Source organism: Stegodyphus dumicola, chromosome 9, assembly GCF_044657685.1.
Source record: "Stegodyphus dumicola isolate Sdum_Otavi_A_Nest chromosome 9, ASM4465768v1".
Lineage (NCBI taxonomy): Eukaryota > Metazoa > Arthropoda > Arachnida > Araneae > Eresidae > Stegodyphus > Stegodyphus dumicola.
Genome location: NC_140776.1, coordinates 173,107,331 through 173,134,691, shown reverse-complemented (window position 1 = coordinate 173,134,691; position 27,361 = coordinate 173,107,331). Strand labels below are relative to the sequence as shown.

Below are 27,361 nucleotides of genomic sequence, written 5' to 3'. Positions count from 1 at the left end.
ATATACAACATCATCATCAAGTGTTTTTCATACATTTTATTTTATTCCTTATTATAGAAAAATAACGAAAATTATCAAAATTATCAAAAATATATATTAAAATTAGAAAACTTTTTATATATCATCTCCAAGGAGAAGAAATTCAATTAAAATCAAGAATTATTAAAAATGTTTTAGTCAGCATTTTAATTAATAATTTAAATTAGTATTTTCTAGACATCTATTGCTTTAAAAACATAAAAATTTGTAAAGAAAAATCCTTAAACGCAAAAATACGAAAATCATTGTTACTGATTGCAGATTAATCGACTTATCAAGGGGAATAAACCAATCTACCATCAATTAACAACAACTAAATTAAGTGAGAGTATTTCGTCTTTCTTCCACGTAAGCATGAAATTATATTTCTTCAAGAGCCAAATCACATGTCACGATAAAATAAAGACATTAGTAATCTTCATAAGCAAAATAAAATAGTAAATAATCTTTTAAACTTAAGTTGTCCACTAAGGACACAATGTAAAAAAAAAAAAAAAAAAAGTGTATATTTTTAACATAAAAAGTAATTCAAAATCAAAAGACGATCAAAATGGCAAAATACTTAAAATTAAATAAAAGTAGCTATTTTATAAAGATCAGACTCGGGAAGAAATTAAAATTAACTTACATGCTTGCTAAAATTTAAAACGAAACGATTGGAAATGCAATTGTATTCAGTGATGGAATGCAAGAAGGATTATAGGAAAACGTTTTCTTCTATTTTTAAAAAAGTATTCTTAAATTGGCGTTTAAACTTTTGAAAGGTTCTTGGAGATAATATATTGAGAGCAGACTGAATATAAATACCCATTATTGGTACCAACTGCGCAACGACTAAAAAGTCAAACAGTTTTTGCAAATCGCCGAAATTCTGCAAAGTTACATCAGAAATTCTAAATACTTTTATTTAGAAAAATATCCAATACATTGGATGGTGTAAGAATAAAAATCTTAGAATGATTAGTTTGCCTTTTAACAAAGGTAGCTGAGAGAAACTATATTAAACTGTTTTAGAAGTTTTATGGAATATTCTATTTTTATGGCAAATTTATGTAGGGAAGATTTCAAGAAAATCGGGTCTTTATAAGGAGATCTATATTAAATATTAAGATTAGAGTCGAATAAATGTTTAACAAAATTGGCATAAATAACTTTATAAAACAATGCGTATGGAATAATAAAAGTTAGAATTTGAACTATGAATTGACATAACTCAGATTTTACACCAAGATAAAAAAGATGTCAAAAGTCGATGTATATATCAGCAGATAATGGTAAGAAAGGTTCAAGTTATTTGTTTATCATTCTCTGATAAAAAAGTGTCCAAATGGAGTAATAAAATATTAGAAAGATAAACGAAAATAAATTATTGTTATGCTATCTATCAAGGGTGTAAGAATTGTGTAAATTTTGATTCAAATCGCAACTGCAAATAATGAGATACATTCCGCAAGAGAAGAAGAGAAAGAATGACCTTGCTTGTTTGCATTAGCTGTACATAAGTCACGTGATCTCTGAGGTCATCTGCATTGATTGTTTACAAAAGGTATACACAAGTCACGTGATCAATGAGGCCATCGAAATATATCAAATTTATCAAAAGCACAGAATAAGTTTTGAAGATAGCATGAAATAAATACTTCACGTGGACTAAATATGCTAGAGTGAAGTAATTAAATTTTTAGAAGATGGAGCTCATATTAAACCTGCTAATTTTAACGTTTGTGGGAATGGTGCTTTTTATTAATGCGATTGTTGTGATTTACATTTGGTTTCGCAAATCTAATACGGCCAAGAATTATGCCACTTTTCCGATATATGGTGCAACAAATCCTCTTTTGGTTTTTTGGCAATATTTTCAACAAATGCGGAATATCAAGAAGATTCCAGTACTTGCGAGTAAGTAACTTATATCAATGAAATTTGTTTTACTAAAAGACACTTTCTTTGACTAAATATTGTAATCAAATTTCGATAAGATGAAACTAGAAAGACAAAAATAATTTCGAATAAAATGAAACGCCTGTCATCGCGTACAAATTACCTGGATGAAAAACGTGTTGATATCTGGAGTTACTAACATTCATATGCCCAATAAAGTTTTTGTTGCAACGAAAGACAAGTGGGAAAGAATGTCGTCAGAGGTAAAGTATGTATGCTAGTTCTTTGATCTGCAAAGTTTATGCAGAATGACGTATTTTTTTAGGTTATTTTTTTGAAAGTAGGAGAAATGAAAAATGAGCAATGCCCTCGCCGAGAATCGAACCACGGACTCTTGAATTCGCGTCGATCGTGCTCATCACTACACAACAAAGGCATGCTAAGAAGGCAGAGAAATACCTTATGAGGTAAGATGTAAACTAAACTTTTTATGTAAAGATATCACAGTGATAAAGCAGTATGAAGTCACATTTTCAATAAAAAATACCATTTTTTCTTTTAGAAACATTTTAAAATGTAGGCAACAAAATCACATTAGGTAAATTTTGGCTAAAATTCCATAAGCGGGATAAGTTGGCGCCAAACTATTTTGGCCTTCAAAATTTGGCGAATTTTTTAGGCGCACTAAATGAAAGCACTAAAATGTGAATTTTAAACGTAAACAGAATAGTAACTTTTAAGTTTTGCAGTAGTAAAACGCCGTTATTTTACGTAAACAGAATAGTAAAATGAGATGATAAAATACTAGATGAGTAAAACAAAGCCCAACAGCTTTGCAAGTAAAAGCATAATCCTATATATATGTAATTCATCATAAAATAGAGAATGAACAATTCTTGTAAATAATTATTGAGTAAATAAATGTATGAACTTATCAGATCAGAGCACTGCGAAGTCAGTTTTAAACATAAACATAATAGCAAATTATGCGTATTCAGCATCATACACTAACTAAAATATTCAAGTTACTATCGTCGTGGAATTCAACAGACTAAACAACTTTCGTTCAAAGCTTTAAATATTCCACATCTTTTGATTGCCACGTGCAAGAAACAAAAATTAAAAAAAAAAAAAAAAAAAAAAAAAATTAAATGAAAATATTCATAAATTATAAACTTCATGTCATATGAAATCCAACATTCTCTCACCAACAACAGCTTAACCTTCTGAACCGAGACCGAATGAATCTCAACCCGAGTCGATTAGGGCTAAAGGGGAAAGAAAGGGTCATTCATTTTTCTTAGTAAGGATAAGGGATAGTTGCCTTGAACTAAAAAGCATCAGCTTTGTAGAAAATTTTTATTGACATTCTAAAACATGAAATTCTTTAACAGAAAGATTGCCCGCAGCACAGTGAGGCTAGGAACGCTATTCTACTGAAATATAAACATGAACTGTTTCCATTCGCACAAACTCAATAGTAAAATAAAGATTGTTGCCAGTAACAAGATTATTGTAAAAATCATAACATAAAATTAAATAGTGAGAAAATAAATAAGGCAAAAGAAGAAAAAAAAAAGGAATGCAAATATTAAATATACATCCAACATTAGCTCCCTCCCTTGCTATTGCATTAACAACAGATCATTCCCGATGCAATGGCAAAAGTTTTACTACAGGTCTTTTAAAATGATAATTAATAGTTTTTACTGTAACAACTCTAACATTGCCATCCTTTCCGGGATGGATTTCAACAATGCAACTTAATAGCCAAACACCAGGAGGCATGTTGTTCTCCTTAATTAATACAATATCACCTACAGACAAATTTGGAAGTTGTTCCTTCCATTTGTATCTTTGTTGTAAGGAATTTAAATTCCCATCGTTTTAATAAAGTGGGTTTGGAAGTATTAGAAAAATTCTGTTCTCGGATGCTAGTAATAACATCCCCAGTTAAAAATGTAATGGCGTCAAGGCATCTAAATTAACTATATTATTGTGATTAGTTTTAGACAAGGGGCCTTGAATTTAACACAGCTTCAATTTGAGTTAGAAACTAGTTAATTCCTCAAATGCAAACTTTGTCTCTCCTATCATTCTTTTCAAATAAAATTTTATGAACTTGATCCCTGACTCCCACAAACCACCAACATTGGGAGAAGCAGGTGGAATCATTTTTCATTCGATAGTATTTTGAGCTAAATAATTTAAAATCAATTCATTGCTGTTAAGTGAAAGTAGCAGAGTATGCAATTCGAACAATTTTCTTTTTGCCCCAACAAAAAGTTCGTACCATTACCCGAAAATAAATATCGAGGTGTACCACGCCTTGATACAAATCGCCTAAGAGCAGCAATGAAAGAATCTGCAGTTAAGTCGCTAACTACCTCAATATAGTAAGCTTTGATAGCTAGACAAAGAAACAAAACTATATAATCCCTAGTGGTCTTAAAGCAACGACCTTAAAGCAACATTTCAAAATTACAGAACCGGCATAATCAATGCCTGTGCTAAAAATGGTCTCTCATGTTTTTACTCTTTGTTTTGGTAAGTTTCCCATTAATTGATTATTACGTGACAATTTATATCTGCGACACACAATACACTTATGGATAAAATATTGAATAAGTTTCTTACCATTTAAAATCCAATAGTTTTGCTTTAAAATGTTAGCTAGTAAAATGGGTCCTGCATGCATATAAGTTACATGATATTGTTTAACAAGTAACAAGGCAATCCTGTATTGACCCGGGATAATTATGGGATGTTTAGTACTAGCCGACCCTCTCACCCGTAAAACACCATCATCATCTAGAAAAGGAAAAAGTGAGCTTAAATCACTGTTAGGACTTGAAGATGAATTATTTTTGAGATCTTTTATATCTTTATGGAAGTGCACAAACTGGATCCATTTAATGATCAACTTCATAGCTTCTTGCCTTTCATTAGATGAAGGTACTACTGCAAGATTTTTTAACCTATTTTCTTCAGAACCAAAGACCTGTTCTTTGCACCTAGAAATAAATCTTAAGCAAAAAGAAATTACATTAACTATTTTAGATAAATAAAAACAGTTCTGAAATAAATTATCCAGAGTGTCCTTAGTCAAATAAGCTGCTGTACAAAAAATTGATTTTGTCCTTTGTTCAGCTATGACAGTTGTATCACTATTGGTCCCATGACTGACAGAACATTGCAGAGGCCACTTTGAACTGTCGAACGCTAAGAATGATGGCCCATGCTACCCTAGGGGATATGTTCGGTAAGAAGTTTAGGATCGATTCTTCTTGAAGGAAGATCGACAGGGTTCTGTTTCGACGAAATATAGCTCCACTGTTGATAGGGAATAGCATCTAATATTTCTAGGTCCTGTTTGCCGCAAAAAGCTTATATTTTCGAGGATGAGCTGCTAACCAACAGAGAACAACCTTAGAGTCAGTCCAAGCGTGAAAGGAAATTTCAGTGCTGGAGAAGACCTTTGACAGCTTTGATTAGTCTGACAAGGAGCAGTGCATCTAGAAGTTGCAATCTAGGGTATGAACACTTGTTTAATGGGTGCAACTTTGGTTTTAGCAACCGCCAAATTGACTTCATTTTTGTCGTGAGAGGCTGGTTGAACACAGCAGATGACAGCAGCGGAAGCAGATTCTGACGCGTCACAAAACACATGCAGATATATGTGGTTAGACGTAGTTTGAAGGCACCTCGAAATTTTAACATTGCTGAGAACCCTAAGATCGTTTTGAAGTCACTGCAGTTCTCTTCCCATTCTTTAGGCAGTCAGGCATCCCAGTCAAGCTTTAAGAACCACTGTTAATAAACCATTTTCAACTTGACTGAACATAGCAATAGCATAGATTTTAGAAGATTGAGAAATGAACCTTCTTTTAGTACTCGTAATTTCAGTCCCGAAATCCATATAAATGTTAAATAAAAATGCATCTACTGTTGAGCTCCAAAAGAGCCCTAAAGTTTTCGCCCAATCATCTGAGTGAAAACTGGATCCATTTTCAAGGTCAACTGCTTCCTCTAAACTATTTTGATCCAGATAAACAATCATCTACATAGAAATCATTTTTAAGAACGGAAGATACATGAGGATGATCCTGTTCTGCATCCAAAGCAATTTGCCACGGACAGTGTGTTGCTAAAAATGGAACAGATGCAGTGCCATAATTAACTGTATATAATTTATATGTCTGCATTTTTAAATTAACAGATTCTCTCCAAACAATTCTTTGTAAATGTTGATCCTCATTGTCTACTAAAATTTGGCGGTACAATTTTTCCTATGTCATCAGAAAAAGCTATTTTATGTATACGAAAGTTGAGCAATATTTAAAATATATCTCTTTGTAGTGTTGCACCTACCCTTAAAACAGAGTTCAAAGTAACTGAATTTTTAGGTGTACATGATTCGTCAAATACTACACGAAGTTCAGTGGTAGAGTTAAACTCTGTTTAACAACAGCATGATGCGGTAGATAATATACTTGATTGTTTTCTTCAATCTGAACAATTGGAGCCATGTGACTTGAGGTATTTAAGTCATCAAAGTATTTTTGTGGTAAATTCTAAGTATTTAAGCAATCAACTATGGTCCAGAAATTTTTACCTTAAAAAAAAAAAAAAAAAAAAAAAAAAAAAAATTAAATTAAATTAAATTAAATTAAATAAATTTAAAAAAGTGAAAGATTTTGTATTACGCCCAAAGAGACATTTTCTTGATTTACACACATATACACGTTTCAAGAGCATTTAGGCTAACGCTTCTTCTGGCTAAAAATATTTATAAACAGCATAGCTTTAGAATTTCCGATAGACAGCTTTGCGCGCTGGAGATGAAAGTGTTTTATTCAATACAAGTATTGCCACCGCTAGCTTTGCAATCGTTGAGCTTTTTAACCAAAAATTAATTGAACTTTTACAAAATACGAAATACACAAGAAAACAAATTCGAAATTGAAAATGCGGGCGTCCAGGAGCCGATACTCCTGTGGAGGTCTATGTTATTAAAAATTTGATGGGTGTAGGTACCGTTGTATTTTTACAATGCGATAAACATACATACATACATTCATGCAGATTGTTCATTATTTAATTTCTTGAAACATAGTATAGGGCGATAATATTTGGTGACAACAATTTGAAAAGTTAAACAATGCTTTTAGTAACTCAACACAAAGTGCCATTTCGTGACTAATAGCCCCTCTGGGCTAAAAAAAAAGACGAAGAGTCTTTAGGATTGAATTTCATTTGTGAACCAAGGTTTCATTGCAATAAAAAAATGCCCCCATAATGAAATTTTCGAAAAACTGCATTTGAAGTATGGCAAGGAATTTAAGACCATTCCTAATTGGCTTTCCGATCCATCATGTCACATTAACAGGAAGAAAAAAGGAAAAATATTCTTTACATAGTACTAAAATTTTTAACTAAAATAAAATTAACATCTGGGGCTGCTAAATTAAAAAAAAATTTTAAAATTGTAACAATATTTACTAAGTGCAGATAAAACTTTTCTTTCTAAGCTTAATATGTGAATATTTTCCAGTAAGAACACTGTTAATTACTTTCCCGCATTCTCGACGCGAATTCGAGAGGTCCGTGGTTCGAGTCCCGAAGAAAGCATTGCTTCCAAAAAGTCCTAATGTCTCTACAGTGGCGCCCGAACTAAAAAAGTGATGGACGATGATTCTCCACCACCAGGATTTGTCGATAGGGTCCCCTAATTCTCAGCCGCCCTTTAAAAGGGCGAGTATATTTCTCCCGACTTCTTAGCCTGCCTTCGTGGAGTAGTGGTTAGCACACTCGGCGCGTATTCGAGAGGTCCGTGGTTCGAGTTCCGGGGAGGATATTGCTCATTTTTCAAGTCATTCAGCATAAAAAACTAATACCCTAGTGGGGCCCGAATTAAAAAAGTGGGGGATGATGAATCTCTACCTCCAGGATTTGGCGATTGGGTCCAATAATCCCCAGTCGTCCTTTAAAAGGAGGGAGTATATAAGATATTTGCCCCACCTTCTTAGCATGCCTTCGTGGTGTAGTATTCAGCATACTCGGCGCGTATTCGAGAGATCTGTGGTTCGAGTTCCGGCGAGGGCATTGCTCATTTTTCAAGTCTTCCAGCATCAAAAATACCTCATAGCTCTACAACTGCTAAATATTTTGCTCTCTGTATTTGTGGTACAGTTTCATTAAATAATTTTAATTTCACTCTGAGGGGAGTATTGACGTAATTACTTCTGATAACAAGGCTGTATTGACACAACTCCGTTAACAGGGTTGTAGTAACATAACTTTTCCTGATAACAAGTAAATGGGACTTTTGGGTGTTTATTGATATGCGTCATTTTTTGCATCACCTTTCTCAGATACTCTTTCTATATGGGAATTTAATCTTGAAGCTTTTTAACGGCATGCCTAGCATTGTCGATTTGACAGCCAAAGCTGTGTCACCACCATTAATCCTAAATAATCCTAAATAAAATTATTTAGGAAACCATCCTAAATAATACGAGTAATTATGATCGAGGCCAGTTTGTGGAAAATCCACCATAGAGAATAAATATAAGACAGGTAGAAGAACTGAATCTTCAGCGTCAGCAACTGCAAATTCAATGAGTCTTACAAATTGCTTAGTTGTCGAAGGATGCTTTCTAAAGCATCCTTCGATCCTTTTTCTAAAGTTCTTGTGATAATAAGTATATATAAGGCTGCATTGGATGTAGAATAATGCGTTCATAAATTTTACTCAGTCCAGATAAAAGACTAATAGGCCGATACTGTTCAGGTTTGATCCTATCTTTTATCATATTTAGGAAAAAGATGAATTTTCTCGCATTTTCCAACAATCCGGAAAACAAGAAATACATAAATAAGCAGTTTATGCTACTAGTAAACTTACTGATAGCCTTACTGTGCAAATTTTCTAATCGCAGAATTTGTAATGCCGTCGTTTCAAGGAGCGTTTTTTATTTTAAGATGTTTGATAATATTGGCGATTTCAGATGGTGTTACAAACTGAGAAAGCTTCCAGCGTTAAAACAGGCTCTAACAAAGTAGCAAACTTTACAGGTGAAGCAATATTTACTCTCGTGGAGCAATATTTAGCGTGAAATGGTTTTGTAAATGATTTGCAAAAGCTGTAGCTTTGTCCTCGATGGAGAGTGCTGTGCTATTTTACTTTCCATAGCAATTGCTCTAATAGAAGAATAAGTTCTTCTGGTTTTGTTTTGATATATGCCTAAAACGAGTCGTCATTTACATCTAAACTGTTACTTCCCCATTTTCAGATCTATATTTAAATTTTTTTTATGTATTATGTTTGTTAATTTCTTTCTTTAGGTCTGGATCCCATGTGAGATTCCATTTTTCCCTGTAATAATTCCGTTTTTGAGGAGATCTCTTAAGTTTTTTGGAAGTTTACCTATATTATATTATCACCGGGAACAATTCGGGATGCATCTCTGATGGGGGAATCTACGCTTCCCGCAGTCGAAGGTGTCCCCTTCGCAGATGGGTAGATTGGATTCTACAAGGGTCACTAACCTGCATCCAAAGTGTGAACTTAGAGAAAACTACGTGAAATTAACAATCCAGTAAAAACGAGATAGCCAAACGCAGCAAAGATAATAACACTGCGGCAGAAGACATCAACAACGGCGATCTTTTCATACAGAAAATTTAGCTAAAGTGGTAAGCAACAACCACATTATAGCAAAACAAATGGGCGGACGGCAGAGCACGGAGTATACTCCGTGGGGCGGAGTAAAGAGTAAAGCCCGTATAGTGCCATCTGGCGAAGAAAGCAGTCATCAAAATGATTTTCATTTTTACTACTGGATCTTTCTTTTCGATCTGATGTTTAGTTTAGCAATCCGAAACTGGTGGCGCTAGTTAGACTTCACTGAGACGGCCGATTAAACAAATGGTGTAGTCATAATTTTTGGAAAATAAAATACTTATCAACAAACGATCTACAACCGGACTGATAAAACGCTGTCGTTTTAAATTATGGAACTATAAGATAAAAGAATGAACAATTCACATAAAGAGCAAAACACAGATGATTTAATCAAACCATTTTTTTTCTTTCTTCTTTTATAGATGTGTTAAGATTAATTATTGCTAACGCATGCATGTTCCAGCGAGAAGGAGTATTCCAATTTTGGGTTGGATGTATTCCGTATGTTGCCATTTATAAAGCAGAATATATCAAGGTAAGAATTGTTTAGAAGAATCCTATAGCTTTTATAATTTACAGTTACTAAGCTTTTCAAAATAAAGTATAGAATTTTACGAAAATTTCAGCATTGTGAATAGGAAAAGGCTTCATTCAATACAAAATGTCACATTTTATATGGTACAGTGAACAATTGCATGAAATATTTGCTATGCATAAGTTAAGCACATAATCATTCATATCTTAAATTGTAACATTCATGAAGACCGCGCAAATAAATTTACAGATTTTGGTTACTAATCACTGCGCATTACAGAGTGAAACTCAATATTTTTCGACTGGAATTTGGCAGACATGTCAAACTCAGTAAATCAAGTTGTCAACATTTTACAAATTTTTGGGTCGCAAGGTTAAAAAAAGGTTATTTTCATGCTTAATGATGCATTTAAAAAGGAGCAAATCGCTAAAAGTTTAGCTACTATTGTAGTTCTTTGAAAAATAAGAGGAATGTAAAAGGAAACTTTAGTGGTAGATGATTATCTACCATTTCTTTCCTGACGACGGGCATCATGTTCCCTGCAACTAGCTTTGAAATGTATGAAGATAGTATCTTGATCATCCTAGCGGTTTTCAGAAGTTAGATGAATACCCGTTAACTTTATCTCGTTAGGGATTTGTTACGCTTCATTACGCAGAAAAGTTTTTTTTTTACCCTTATACATATTACAGAACATGGAAACCAAGATGTAAATTTGCGGTTTCCTGTGAACCACACAGGTAAGTATTTGTAAAATTCAAGGATATCAGCTTCGCTGAATTTTTGCATTAGATATATATTCGAATGAATTTCTGTTAATTCCATTTGCAAATGGCTCCGTCAGTGGCAGGCTTGGTTAAGACCTCTGAATACTGGTAGTTGGAATCATCCTCGACCCCAGGCGAAAAAATTAGCTGTAATGGCTGTTTTCCGTGGTTTTTCTTATGTATCAGATGAACATGCTTTAATTTTCCTCAAGTCTTCCACGAAGGTTCCCTTGCTCTTAGGTAGATGATAGCCTACGTGTGCTTTGTCAAATTCCTTGATCCCCCCATATATAATTTGGCTGGCATATTCTCAACTGGATCGAGAAAATATTTTTTATAGAGAAACCGTGTCAAGAGTTCTTTAGCCCTCCGAGCGTTACGGGATTAGCCCTGAAATTGCAAAGTTCCTCAAAATGTCATGAATAAGTCGTATTTTCTTGATTTTATTTTAAAAAAAAAATTACTCTCTCATTTTGTACCTTGATTCTTTTTTTTCCAATATACATCCAAACCGAAATCAGATACATTAAAAACTAGAAGAAATTTGAATGCATAATGAATATAGAAGACAGCCTTCTATACGGAATTTTCCGGCCGTAACGCTGAGAGGGTACACGAAGTTGTATATTCGCTTCGACATGGTAATGAATTTCCGTTTTTGTCAATGTATTACAATCATATATTTTTTGTTATTTTCTCGGGATAAGGGCAGCAGAAAAATGAATCATGATTCGCGAGTTTCACATTCCTGTTCTAGGTGATTTAAGCAAAATGCTTGATTATATGTCTAAAACATCAAGGTACTCTTCCCGCTAGCGTTTAGCTAATAACCTCAGTTTAAAAATGGAGAAGTGAGAAATTACCCATTTTTTTCTTGTTAGAAGGCTCTAGATGTGAGAAAAATAGAATATCCCACTTGAAACATTCAACGTACTTCAGAGCACGCGTAAAAATTACGATTCCATCTGGAGGCTTGCACGGTATTTTACTTGCCAGATGTATGAGCACAATTACATCTCGTGCTGTAAACCTCAAAGTGTTTGGTTTAGTTTATTATGGCAAAGCACACTAGGGCTATCTGCATAAGAGAAGAGACACCTTTCTAAGGGAAACTGCCTCGTATACACGTTACACATGGGGAAAACCATGAAAACGCTTATGCAGCCAGCCCGTTCGCGGGGTCAGGACTACCACTTTTCAACCATTTTACTGCCCGATGGTTAGTAGACCTCTTCTGATTTAGGATGCCTTTCCTTGTTCTTTCGACACAAAACGATTTCGTCCCTTCTTTATTTAAAGGGTGCGTAAATGGTCGGAATGGAAAAGCCTCAGACAACTGTTTTGCATCCACAGTCAAAAAGGTAGTGCAGAAGTGTTTAATAGAACAACCCTGGATCACCTTTCGTTATTTGCATTTCGACACAAAGCACCAGAACCAACATCGCCTGGTACTGTAGGATATTTGGTCCTGCTTGTATATACATACATGTACATTCCACGAGAGCATCATATTTACACTGCTGCGGATCATATTTGAAGAAAATCTTCGTCTGAAGTGTGATATCTTCTTCAGCTGTCTGTTTCCATTTCTTTGCATGAGCGATACCTGGAAGATCTGCAAGAGCATTTAGAAAGAATATAGTTCGTCAGAGTAAAGAATCTGCGCTACGGCTGAAAGAACGGATTTGCGATTTTAAGATGCCAAATATCGCTGTGCAATTGCAGATGTGTCTAGAGGGCATCTTCCTTCCCATAAAGGACACTCATTGTGGTAATGATGCGCATTTAAAATATTCCTTCCTTTTTATCTAAAATGGTGTAGTATGATCACGAACCACGAAACTTCCACGCAGCCAGCCCGTTCGCATGGATTCGAACCCATGTTGGAACTACCAGTGTTGAGCGATTTTTCCACTCAATCTTTAGCGGACTACCTCATAGTGTTTGAATGCATAAGCATATAAAGCTTCAATGCATTTTTATACGAAGGGAAATTCCATAACAAATTATTTGGGATGCCTAAAATTTTGCAAGGTCTCTAAAAGCTCAGAGAAAAATTTGAACTTAAGGAAATGTTTGGCTTTTCAAATAAAATGATTGAAGAGTTCAACAAGAAAGGTCTTAATCTAGCCTAAGGCGAAACCGAAGAAGCAACCGCCTACGCTGTTTGGAGTATATTTAAAGTAGGCTTAAGTCGGCCTGCAGGCCGAATGCGGCTCTTCTAATTGCTTAATTTTAGTCGCAATATCGTCACAGCTGTAGTACAAGGCCAGTCAGGGATATTGTTATGAATAGTCTTCAACCAACTATTTGTGGAATTTCTACATACTAAGTCCTTATGGCAGTTAGAGGCAGAAGTCGAAGTCCAGAAATAGTAGACCCCTCTGCCGTCAAAGGACTTTGCCCGGGGTGCACCACTAGGAGGTAGGTCTATGTGACATTATCATGTTAATATTTAACTTTCTTTTGAGAAAATTGCCGCATAATACACTAAAGGCTAAGTTTCACTATTCATATGATTTAGTAATGTCTTATACTTCATCTGTAGTGCCTACTATTGGTCCAATGGTATGAGCGCTAAACGTTGGTGATTTCACCTAAGTCCAAATCCTGACAAATAGTTTTGCTAAAGGTGAAGTATCCTGGTTTCCTCCACGCTTAACGCGAAGATGAATTAATTTTCCTCAGAGAGCTTTACAGAACATCTTACTCCTCAGACAACTGTTTAGGCATTACAACAACTGTTTAGGCAGATAACGCTCGTGTGCTTAGAAATAATCAAAATAACATAACCTAAACTATTTCATTTCTACTTTTTTTCATTTAGATTTATTGTCCTTCTAATGGCCAAGGGGGTAAGACTGTTAAAAACTGATACTTCTACGTAAGTTCGAATCCTGTTGAACGCTGCTAAAGGTGAAGTATCCTGGTTTCCTCCACGCTTTAACGCGAAGATGAATTAATTTTCCTCAGAGAGCTTTACAGAACATCTTACTCCATAGGCAGATAACGCTCGTGTGCTTAGAAATAATCAAAATAACATAACCTAAACTATTTCATTTCTACTTTTTTCATTTAGATTTATTGTCTTTCTAATGGCCAAGAGGGTAAGACTGTTAAAAACTGATACTTCCACGTAAGTTCGAATCCTGTTGAACGCGTGGACTGCATAGGCGTTTTAGCATCTCCTCCCCCCATTTGTAATCTGAATACGAGCCAGTCTTCTTTATAAGAAGTCCTCCACGAAAGTATGCATCATCGTACGCTTTGCCTTTATCAATTAATATAATATGTTCCTGTTATTTAATTAGCTCAGGGATCTTGGATGTGCTAATTTTCTGAAATCTGAGCAATAGCTTGGTACTAATTTTTTAATCACAAAATCGATAGCAACAAAAAAGAAGCTGCCCATATCTAATGTACACTTTTCGTATGCCATTTATTACACCAGTTACTATCTTAAACATTTCAAATTATGTGCATAAATCATCTTAGAATTTCAGTGTGTGAAATAAGCCTAACATTTTTTTTTTTTTTTTTTTTTTTTTTCTTCCTGTAGGAGGTCATTAACAGCCGAACTGCTGATGACAAATCTAAGGATTACATTGTTATTCGAAAACTCTTGAGAACTGGCTTACTTACCAGGTTGTATTGCATTTTAATATTTAGCTATTAATACTGACTGTAGCAATATATTATGTACTATGAGGACTTCATGCTTTTTAGGAGGTTATCTAACCTTCTCATCACTCAAACTATGATTTCAATTTTTGTTTATTTGTTTATTTTTTGTGAGACAGCATTAGAGAACTCCTTTTATGTAAGTGAAGACTCAAATTTTTTCCATACGTAAGTATTTGTGATGAGAATACATGGTTATAAAAAAAAAGGTTTTCTAACTTTTTTTTTTTAGTGTTGAATTGAATAAATTGAATATTTGTCACATATCCTATCTTAACAAACAAATTAATTATCGCAGAATTTCGATACTTGTATAATCGAAAAATAATTTTCATTCAAATGGAGAACTTTAGAAATTTCTTGTGTAACGAATGTTTTACCGCAGTACTTTTTCAAAGAATTTCCGAATTATAACTAGTGTGTAATTTTTAATAATGAAGGAATAATTCAAAATATTCAATCGTTCATTATTAGTTATCTCCTGAATTTACAGACGAAATAAAATTTCTAAATCAAACAGAAATTTAAATGTAATTTTTCACCAGATTACAAAGAACAATTTTCTTAGATCCAGACGCCGAAATTTTCTTTCTTATTCCCTTGGATAAAACGTATAAACTAAAATACATCAAAACATTTTACGACATGCACACTAAAAAGTAAAAAATAATGTATGTAATTCTTGTATAAGGTATTTCTCTCGCCTTCTTAGCATGTCTTCGTAGTGTAGTGGTCAGCATGCTGGGCGCGTATTCCAGAGGTCCGTGCTTCGATTCCCGGCGAAGGCGTTGCTCATTTTTCACTTCTCCTGCTTCCAGAAAGTACCTAATGTCTCTACAGTGGCGCCCGAACAAAAGGGTGGTGAATAATGATTCTCCTCGTCCAGGATTTGGCGAGTGGGTCCCGTAAAACCCTATCCGCTCCTTAGAAGGGGGAGTATATAAGGTATTTCTCCCGCCTTTTTGCTTAGCATGTCTTCGTAGTGTAGGGGTCAGCACTCTGGGCGCGTACTCCAGAGGTCCGTGGTTCGATTCCCGGCGAAGGCGTTCCTCATTTTTCACTTCTTTTGCTTCCAAAAATGCCTAATGTCAATACAATATTTTTGATCATATGTGAATAAAAATTAAATTCCTTGATTCCTATATACGAATTCTACTAGGACATTAACAGAAGCTCAAGGAACTAGAAATGGTTGTATTGAAATGCTACATATTGTTGCGTGCGTACGGGCTCATAGCAGATTGAATGCACACAAAACCGATGATAGTTTGATCAAATTTATTTTACGAGAAGAAACATTTTAAAGTTCGGGAAATGTCCACGAAAATACTCGTACAGCTCTTCTCAGTATCATAGACAACATTCAGTAGTTAGAACTTCAAACAACTAATAACGTTAAACGCACCTCAAAACAAAGCTTACCTAAAGAGCGAAGCTCACACGGGAATATCCCAATACTCCGTAGTCGATTCTGATCTGAGGAACTAAGAACTGAAGCTCTCTCTTGTGGATTTTATATAGTTTTCCCCGGGCGCCAAGAAATTTCTAGTACTTTCGATTTCTCGAAATTACTGGAAGGCATATAAGATTAAAGTTACACATAAGGGTCGAGTTACACAAGGAGATCAGTTACAGTACCAGTTATAGTTAGACAGTGACTGACGCTAAATGGTAGCTAAATGTCGTCAAGTCTAGCAACCTCCGGCGATTTCTCACCAAATTTGATGACAAAAATTAGCTGTTAAAAACCATAGCCACCTTGACGATATCTCAGCAATTTAGAGAGACGGCCATTTGTAGAGTCATTAGATTATTTCGAAGCAGGAGAGATAAAATACGAGCAAAGCCCTTTCCGAGATTCGAAACACGGGGTGTCCGCCGATAACATCGCGGACGAAAACGTCGCGGAGAAAACAACGCAAGGCGAAAACGTCGTGCTACAAAACATCGTGGGAGAACACATCGCAAAGAGAAAACATCGCAGTTCTAAAACATCGTGGTACAAAACATCGTCGTCGAAAATAAAGCGGTTCAAAAACTTCGCAGTTTAAAAAACATCGTCGTCGAAAATATCGTGGTAAAAAATAAAGTATCTACAAATCATCGCCTGACGATAACATCGCAGACTTGCTTTTTTCAGGCTTTAATAACTGTAAATGGATATTCCCATAATGATTTGTGAGCGCAAGATGTAAAGAAGGATAATTTTTACTTTCATATTTTTTATTAAATATTAAATTTTTGCTGAGAAAATAAGAAGAAAACTTAAGCATAGAAAATTAATGCAACTTATAGCGCTTAATAGAATTTTAAATCGACATAGTTAACTAACAAAGACCATTAATAAATAATTTTTTATAAAGATTTTACAGGTAATTTTTCATAAAAAGTATAATCTATTAAGTTGCATTTAATTTTCTATGCTTAAGTTTCCTTCTTATTTTTTCAGCAAATATTTATTGGTTAATAAAAAAATGTGAAAGTAAAAATTATCCTTCCTTACATCACTTGCGCTCACAAATCATTATGGGAATATCCATTTACAGTTATTAAAGCCTGAAAAAAGCATGTCTGCGATGTTATCGTCATGCGATGATTTGTAGCTACTTTATTTTTTACCACGATATTTTCGACGGCGATGTTTTTAAACTGCGAATTTTTTGAACCGCTTTATTTTCGACGACGATGTTTTGTACCACGATGTTTTAGAACTGCGATGTTTTCTCCCACGATGTTTTTAGCACAACGTTTTCGCCTTGCGTTGTTTTCTCCGCGACGTTTTCGTCCGCGATGTTTTCGGCTGTAACCGAACCACGGACCTCTTGAATACGCGTCGAGAGTGCTGACCACTACACCGCGAAAGCATGCTAAGAACGTGGGAGAAATACCCTTCAGACTCCCCCCTTTTTAAAAGGTGACTGGGATTTTAGGGGATCTAATCGCCAAATTCTGGCGGTGGAGAGCATCATCCACCATCTTTTAATTCGGGCCACCCTACAGACATTAGGTTATTTCGAAGCAGGAGATGGAAAGATGAGCAATGCCCTCGCCGGGACTCGAAACACGGACCTCTTGAATATGCGTCGAGCGTGCTGATCACTACACCACGAAGGCATGCTATGAAGGTGGGAGAAATACCATATACATTTACTGGATTTTAAATAGACTTTCCTATGTAATCTGATTTTTCCAGCAGAGCTTCGACTCTTTCAAGCATTTCATGCTACATTACACAAAAGACACTACAATTTTCCGTATAATTTCACTGATATTATTTACTTACATACAAATTCCGTAACAGTATAAAAATGATTACTTTCAGTTCGCTTTAATTTTTTTTTGACAAATTTGATTTGAAATTTACAATTATTCTCAATTTTATCATTTAAATTTTAAACGTCATTTTATGATACCTATATTTTTTGTTGTAATTTTCAGTGAATTTGATTAAAATCGCAGTATTTGAAAAGAACTCTTAAATATTTTGGTGTTTCACACATTATGAAACACACATTGCGTCTACAAAGTTCTAAGGCTAATTATTTTTATCAAATTCCAGTCAACTGGCATTACGATAATTGATTGTATTTAATACTCCCATATATCAAATTATTTTCCCCAAAATATAGTTTAGTTACGGATAGAATTTTTTAAGAATTTAATTGTTTCCTTTGATGCTGTGAACATCTGCTTTCGTGGATTCAAAAGTTGAGCAAAGACTAGCAATAAGGTCTAGGCATAAAGCAGAAATTAATCCTGATTTTTTTAAACAAATCGTAGCGTCTGTCGAAATTTGGCACCTTATTTATGATCCTGAGACAAAATGGTAATCGTCTCCTAGACCTGAAGAAGCTTCATTCGGTTTCAGAAATTTCGAGTAAAGGTTATGCTGATTTCTTTTTATTGTTGTTAGTATTGAAAAGGACTTGTGACAGGCAATCGGTGAATTCCATTTTTACTTCCTTGTACGAAGTAAAAAGGAAGTATTGTAATCGCGAAATTTTTCTGGTATCACATTTCAACGAAAATATCGATTTTGACCGCTATCCAATGCAATTTAATGATATTTTTGCGTGACATCTGCAAGTAAGGAAAGAATAAAGGACTCTTTTTCCTCCAAAAAATTATAAAACTGATTTAAAATGAATTCTAAAGAGAATTTTTTTGTGGCATCTGTGCGTACGTACGTATCTCGTATAACTCGAAAACGAGTAGCCTCAGAATGTTGAAATTTTGTATATAGGACTGCTATAACATGCAGATGTGCACCTCCAATTTTGGTTGCAATTGGCCGCACCAAAAGTATATAAATATATGTATATATATACCCACTCTGTTACTCGGCTCAGTGAGCTCAGTTTCTTTATTCTTATATGTTTGTAAATTGTGCATTTTTTGCTTTAAAAATGATTGAATTATGTTGTTCTTATCTTCGGGTTAAGGTTTTACGGCTTTAGTAAATCTTCATGCAATATTTGTGGAGTTATCAACAATTTAATGTTTGTTTAAGTGCGGCTAAGCCTAATGCATTGTGCGATGGCACACATGTTTGTTTACATTTCAAACTTGGCAAAATAGCGGATTTCAGGCCATTCTAGAGAAACTAAGCTTCGCAACAACAAAGATAACGCCTTCTTTTATTATTGCGAATTAAATCATGCTTAATCCATTCTGGAATTTATTCTAGGAAATAAGTGTTTCAGATTTACTTGGTAATTTTTAATATAGATAGTTTGAGTTTTTGTGTATTTCTGCCTTTCGGGAAGTGAGAACTGATTTAATTGAATGAGAAATACTGAATCGTCCGTGAAAAACTGTTTCTTTTTTGTTTTGTTTGCTTAATTTCTTTTATACATCGTTTCAGATTTATTTTAGTATTTGAATAGAACATGTGGCAACGATTAGACAGTTTTTCAAATGATATAAATTTACATGCATTCTGAGTTATAATATGGACGAAATTTAACGCTGTTAAGTGAACCTAGCGCCAGAGTGGCGCTATGGTAAACAAATAGAGTGAATTTTAAAGAATGCATTTATTCTATTGTGGTTTATGGGCTGTCGGCGAAGTAGATTTAATTCAATCCAATAAGTTTAAACGAAATGCAAGAAAAAAATGCGTATAATTTAATATTCCGTGCAAGGAAGTCCTTTGATGTACACATTAGATTTTTTATAGAAGATGTAATGTATGTATTTCTAAAAAAATGCGCATGACCTGGGAAAGCTCTGTGGAATAACTGATTTTTACTACAAGACAATGTGCTGTCAAACAATCAAAATCCCGTCAAGCAATTTTTAGTAGAGAATAGTGTGACATTTCTTTACCACCCATTTAATTCACCAGATTTGGATCTAGAAACAAACTTCTCTTTTCTAAAGAGAACACTCACCTAAACAGCATTGAAGAGTTTCAGAAAGTCGTAATGAGAGACTTAAACAGCATTCTAAAAGATAAGTTCTTGGAAGAAATCAAGCCCAAGCTGTTTCATAGCTAAGAGCTGAAGATAGAGTTGCAAGTATTGCATATGCTACAGAACAAAAACAGAGGTTAGCGACACTGACTGCCATACCGAAGGGGCCGGGCTCGAATAAGGCATGGATGTTTGTAAACGTATAATGTCTGTGAGATATGCGAGGATTCTAAATATGCGGAAAGCTAAAAGTCCTCTCGAGAGGTTGTGGTAGGTCAAGAGGCGTGGTAGGCCTCTTGACCTACCACAACCTCTCGAGTTGTGATACTCGGATACGTCCCCCCCCCCTCTGGATGCTCTTCTTCAAACTTGGGGGCGGAACTGAGCAAAGTCGTACTGTCACCTGCATGGTATCCAAAGTACTTGTCAAAGACAGGCGCCATCTTGCCTCCTTGCCGCGATGAAATCCGTAGGCTTGCTCTGATATTAGACAAGCGAGTCTAGTCACAGCAACAGTATTTTACATTCAAGGCTAAAACATGAGAGAGTTGTTTCTTTAAGTTTCGATTTTGAAAGAACTGAATCCGTAAACTTTGCAGACGCAATGTGTGAAGAAACCATATTCAATAACTCTCAGAATTTAGAAATAAGTGCATTTTTTCAAGCTGTTTCAGCGAATGCTGTTGTAGGGTTTATATTTATTTTAACTAACATTTATTTTAAGTTTAAACTATCTTTCCTGTCAATCCTTACTTTCCCCTGGAACTGCCAATGCCAGAATATGTAAATTTGAGTAGAACGCGCAAGCATTCAAATTATCAGCGGAAGTAGTATGGTTTAAATAGAAGGAAACGAGTTCGGTGAGAGAGTTATTCTTACTTCTCGAGCGCGGAGGTAGAAATCGAGAATTAAAGAACCCCGCGTTGCGGCCTATGTGCTTGGCGGGAAGTAGTTGCAATTGTTCCAGTGAGCTTCAAGTCTGCTGAATTAGCTGCGGTATTTGTAAAACGCGGTGAGTTAGTTATTTTAGAGAGCCTCGTAGTTAGAATCTTGTCTTTATTTTCTTTTCAGGTTTTTATTTTTATTTGACTGCCTAGTTGGCACAGTTGTAAGCGTCAAGAGGACGCAATTGTAATTTAGTACGTTGAATAAAAAGGGACTTAAACCCTTTATAAGACTCTGTGGTTTATACAAACTTTCACAGTCACCTCTAGGTTGCGTGCTAATTAGAGGCGCGCAACGTTATATTGGCGCCCGAACACTTATCGAACTGAAATGGCCGAAAATTGGATGGAAGCCGCTGGACAACACCAAGAAATGACAACTCAGTTAGAAGGATTTGGATACCTGGTCCAGACTTTGAGAGCATCAATCAAGCCAAACGTCTATTTCGACGGAAAAAATTCGGTGTCCGTATTTTTAGAAGGTATAGAAAACCACTTTCAGCTCTATCCTGTGCCTGAAAGACAAAAAGTTGCTATTGCCACATCAGCACTAAGAGGACAGGCCGCGCTATGGTGGAAAAATATAGGCAAATTTTTTCTAGGTGAATTTGGAAGCCCGACGTATACATTTGAAAATTTCAAAAAATCGTTAGTAAAGGCCTTCCCCATAGTGAAAGATCGCGCACGGCTGGAAGCCGAGCTATATAGTTTCTATCAACGGGATACAGCACAATTGACGGACTTTATTTTACGAAAAATCAAGCTAACGGATATGTTGTATGGGAAAAAACCCGATGCGGAGATAATTGAAATAATATTACCAAGATTGTTACCCGCTGTCCAAGACTACTTTGAAATTAGAAACCCAACCACATTGCAGGAACTTTTCGAATTGGCGGTGAAGTTTCAAAATCGCAGAATCGCGGAAAGAGCGAGAGGGGAAACATATTCTCAAAGTACCAGAAGGAAGGAGGAAACAAGAAATGGAAATCGCTCATATGGGGGAAAGAACTATCAAGCTAACGCATCGAAACTTAAAGGGCAAGGCCCAAAAAGAAAATTTGAAAATAAGCATCAGCGTACCCAGAAGACACAGATTGAAAGGAAAGCTTTAAACGACTAGAGGGGCCTGTGAAAGGGAGGGTCCAGACCCCGGAAGTTTTAGAAAAACCCTCAAATAGACATCTGAATACAGTCATCGTAAAAAACTCACAGCTACCAATTATACAAGTCCTGGTTGGCGATGTACCAGTAGAAGCCCTCATCGATACAGGAGCAGAAGGAAATTTCATGAGTGAAAAGTTCTTCAAAAAGAATTTTTATAGGATACGACTCTTTAAAACCAGAAATACGGAAATTATAGCGGCGCAAGGAAAAACATATCACTGCATCGGGAAAGTATCATTAAACATACAGGTAAAAGAGGAAAATCTCAAAGTATTAATTTTTGTGGTGAAACACCTCGAACACTCTCTTATTTTAGGTATGGACTTTTTAAGGGCCGCGAGGGCCAAATTAAATTTTCAAGATAGTTCCGTGGTGCTGGAGATGGACCAGAGGGTGGTGGAACCTGTGGAGACACCTGAATTGGACCTTAGCCATTTGAATGACCAGGAAAGTAAAGCAATACAGCAAGTGGTGAGTAATTTTTCTCATTTGTTTTCAGAAAAACCGGGAAACTGTCAGATCGTGACTCACAAGATTCAACTAAATGCCGAAAAACCTTGTAGGACTAAACCTTACCGCTATGACAAACAAAAAGACGTAATCATCGAAGAACATATTCAGGAGATGTTAAAGAATAAAATAATAACGCCCATAAATAGTGAATACGCGAGTCCAGTCGTATCATGTAGGAAAAAGAACGAGTTTCCTCCTTCGGATAAAAGGGCTTGGAGGTTTGCTATCGATTATAGAAAACTAAATAGCATAACTAAATTCCCAGTTTACCCTTTGCCGGTTATAGACGAGATCATTAGACAGATCAAATCGACAAGATATATGTCTACTTTGGACTTAACGTCTGGCTACTATCAAATAGCTATGAGACCCGAAGATATACATAAAACCGCGTTTATAACAAAATCGGGCACTTATGCATTTTTACGCATGCCTTTTGGGTTGTGTTAGGCCCCATCAACATTCCAGAGAGCTATGGACATTGTTGTAAAGCCTGTCCTAGGAAAATCAACTTTAATTTATCTAGATGATATAATTATAACGAGTAGTACGTTGGAACAACACATTAATGACCTCGAACAAGTTTTTAAATTATTAAAAGAGGCCGGTCTTACAATTAACGCCTCAAAATGCAAGTTCGCAACTAAAGAACTTAAATATCTCGGTTATAAAATTTCGCAAAAAGGGTATAGAAACGCAAGATTCAAAAATAAAAGCTATTAAGAATTTCCCACCGCCCAACACCGCCAAGAAACTTTCGTCTTTCCTTGGACTATGTTCTTACTATCGATCTTTTATAAAAGATTTCGCTAATATTGTTGAACCACTCTTAGTAATCAAAAGAAAAAAGAGTAAATTTACGTGGACAGCTGAAGCTAACACAGCTTTTGAAAGATTAAAAGAAGCGCTTATTAATGCCCCTGTTTTAAAATTCCCTGAGGGGGACGAAAACCTGGAAATTGCGGCAGATGCATCAGACTATGCTGTGGGCGCGGTTCTTATGCAAAATAACCATCTGCTGGCATTTTTTAGTAAAACATTGAATCAAACACAAAGGAATTATACAGCTACAGAAAGAGAAATATTAGCCGTATTAATGGCTGTACACAAATTTCGAGTTTATTTCGGCAAATCGCCAGTAACAGTCTTTTCGGATCATGCGGCTGTTGGTAGACTTTACTCGGGAAAAAACCTAACGCCCAGGTTAATAAGTTGGGCTTTAAAACTCCAAGAATATAATATCACAATAAAATATAAACCGGGTAAGGAAAACAATGTAGCTGACGCACTTTCTCGTATAAAACTGGACGATGAAGGTAATGAACTTAAATGCGCTGTGTTGACTTAAAAAATTTTAGATTTTAGAGATACGGTTATTACTGAACTGAAAGCTGATCCTGAATTTGGAAATATCTATGCTTATTTGAAAGACCCCGAAGGCTTTGAGCATACAGATATCGATGCGATAAGAAATAGAGCAAAAAACTATGAAATAATAGATAATTTATTATTCTATACGAAAACAACGAACGAAAATCTTGAGTATAAGCCAGTCATCCCAGCCTCGCTTCGATTAAGCATTTTGAAGGAGTTGCACGAAAAAAAAAAAAAAAAACAGCGGGCCACCTCGGGGTCAGAAAGACTTTAAAAAGGGTACGCGAGGCGGTATATTTCCCGCAATTATACAAAATAGTAACGGCGTATGTCAGGTCCTGCAATCAATGTCAGTTAATAAATGATATTAATTACAGCCCGGCCGGGTACTTAAATAGCATTCGCGCTACATTTCCGAATGAAATTTTAGGCATAGATCTCCTTGGTCCCTTCCCCCAGAGCGAGTTAAATAAAAATCGTTTTCTTTTAGTAATAGTAGATCATTTTTCAAAATGGATAGAAATTGTTCCACTTAAACGCGCGTCAGCCAAAACAGTCGCAGATGCATTCTTACACAGATACATTTTAAAATACGGTGCACCGATAAAAGTCATTAGCGATAACGGAAAACAATTCATTAGTCAAATATTTGAAAACATATGCAAGGGACTTGATATACTCCATATCAAAATGGTTCCGTATAGACCACAGGCTAACATAGCAGAAAGAGTTAATAAAAACATTGTAAAAATAATTCGCAGTTACGTTAGCACACATCACAAGCGCTGGGATGGCTACATAAATGAATTAGCTTATGCTTTAAGAACGGCACATCATGATACTACGGGAAAAACTCCAGCAGAATTATTTTTAGGCAGAAAGTTAATTACGCCTTTCGATAAATTATTCTTTGTGCAACAAAGAGAGCAGGAATTTAGACAAAAGGACGTGCAAAAGCTAATTGATCAGGCGCTTAAAACCTCGGATACGGCAAGAAATAGGCAGAAAATTTATTATGATAAAAAACGCCGTGAAGCAGATTTTAAAGTTGGGGATAAAGTATTGAAACGGAAATTTTCTTTATCAAGTGCCCCAGACAATTTTATGGCAAAGCTAGCTCCAAAGTTTGAAGGCCCCTATGTAATTCAGGAAATCAAAGGAGTAGTCTTATATCTTAAAAACGAGAGAGGGGAAATCTGTAAAGCAAGTCCCGACCAGGTGAAAAAATACTATAATCCAAATGATTTTGAAATCCTTAAAAGTTTCTTGCAGGACTCAAGTCTAAACGAAATAGAAGGGCCAGAGACTGCAACAACTATTCCACCACCCAAGAAACGGAGAACTGAAGAGAGACCTAGCACTTCTACAACCCGGACGTCGGTATCAAAAAGAAAAAATGAGTTTCAAAATCCGGCGTTTAAGAAAAACAAAAATACAGATGAACCGGGTAAAGAAACCGTGGTAAAGACGAAAACACCACCTACAAAAGATGGCAGGAGAAATTACACATCAAGGAGAACGCGCACACGGCCACAGAGTCAGGTGCCAGCAAGGCCGCCGTTCCGGAAACTGAAACGCCAACAGGAGGCACAAAAATACGACGAACAGAAGAAATTCAAGAAGGACTCCAGACCGGAGGACGTCAAGACCAGCCGTCCCAGGCAGAAACGCAAAGGACAACAACCAGACGATTACTCCGTCAAGAGGCCAGCATGCAGAGGACGCAAAAGAAAAAGCAACGGGGACGACACTCGGAGATCAATAAGGAGAAGATTGACATCCATGAAACCTCTAACTTGGGATCAATTTTGCCAAAAACGGATGACGGAATTTCAAGCATCGAAAACTCAAAGATAAGTTAAAACCTTCTATAAATATTTTTCTCTTTTGTTCCGAAATGTTATGCATAAGTACGAAGTTCTATGTTTTGACGAAAGTCAATATGTCTCGGTTGAGACTTAGTTTTGTTTTACTTTATTTAGCTAAGGCAAAAGTATTATTTTCTTTAAGTGTAAAAGCTAAAAACAAGCATTTTCTGTTGGTCGAAAGACTAATTCTGTTATGTTAAAGCCAAAATTTGGCCGGAGATAAAAATAACTTCGTATTCTTGTACTAATAAGAATTTTAGTTTCAGTGCCGCCAGTTTGGCGAAGAATGAGTAAAGTAAAAATTTATTTTCTCTTATTCATTTTATGGTAAATTGTAAAAAGCATATGTATTAAACTTTTGTAAATGTATGTAAATACTTGCATGTTATGTAAAAGTAGAATTTAGTCTAGAAGCATAAAATTGTAGATGCTAAAAGTGAATGCTTAAAAGCAATGAAGTCAAAATTTAAGTATTAAACTGTAAAGTCATGCTTTAGAGCGAAAGCCTGCATGTTTAAAGATGAATGAGGGGGAAGTTAGAATGAATGTGTTTTGTAGGGTTCTCCACCTACATTTGAATTTTTAAGAATATTAAAGTAGCTCATTGAGTTGTAGAATGTCGAGTAAGGTGTGTCTATTTGGTTGTTGAATTCTAACAAATCAGGGGAAGTGTTGTAAGACTAAAACACGAATATTCCCGTTTGACACCACACATGGTGGAGAGCCAGGGTAAAGTTAAATTAATGCTTGAAAAATTGAATGAATGTGAAGTAAGCAATAACTAAGAAAAACGAAACGTTAAAAACAAAAATTTATTGTGTCAAGAAAGTGTAAATTATAATGTATGTAGAAAGATACTGATACTTATTCCTTCCAGATGCTGGAAGGAAAGACCAAGATTGATTGATGAAGTCCAGGAAAAGTTGCTGTAAGAAGAAAGCTTTGTAACGACTAACAGAATTTTAATTGTTACATAAGATTTTTTTTTGTGTAAACGAGGCTTTCGCCAGTTAGTTCAGAATTAGATAAACTTACAACAGGTCGTTTGTAGGACCTGCTTCCAAGTTTTCCAAATTCTGGCAGCGGCAAATGTAGGGTTTATATTTATTTTAACTAACATTTATTTTAAGTTTAAACTATCTTTCCTGTCAATCCTTACTTTCCCCTGGAACTGCCAATGCCAGAATATGTAAATTTGAGTAGAACGCGCAAGCATTCAAGTTATCAGCGGAAGTAGTATGGTTTAAATAGAAGGAAACGAGTTCGGTGAGAGAGTTATTCTTACTTCGCGAGCGCGGAGGTAGAAATCGAGAATTAAAGAACCCCGCGTTGCGGCCTATGTGCTTGGCGGGAAGTAGTTGCAATTGTTCCAGTGAGCTTCAAGTCTGCTGAATTAGCTGCGGTATTTGTAAAACGCGGTGAGTTAGTTATTTTAGAGAGCCTCGTAGTTAGAATCTTGTCTTTATTTTCTTTTCAGGTTTTTATTTTTAT

At 35.5% G+C, this 27,361-nt stretch overlaps 1 protein-coding gene across 2 annotated transcripts in view; it reads left to right on the top strand.

Annotated features, from left to right (window-relative positions):
- The first annotated feature begins 1,592 nt into the window (after nt 1-1,592).
- LOC118185968 (cytochrome P450 4C1-like) overlaps nt 1,593-27,361 on the top strand; it is a 72,367-nt gene continuing 46,598 nt past the window's right edge. The window contains exons 1-3 of one of the 2 annotated variants that reach the window (XM_035355941.2): nt 1,599-1,938; nt 10,030-10,142; nt 14,469-14,554. In XM_035355941.2, coding sequence (XP_035211832.1) covers nt 1,728-1,938; nt 10,030-10,142; nt 14,469-14,554 — 410 coding nt within the window. In that variant the 5' untranslated portion in view covers nt 1,599-1,727. Of the gene's footprint in view, nt 1,939-10,029; nt 10,143-14,468; nt 14,555-27,361 lie in introns of both variants that reach the window. The other variant, XM_035355942.2, reaches the window with a different exon arrangement.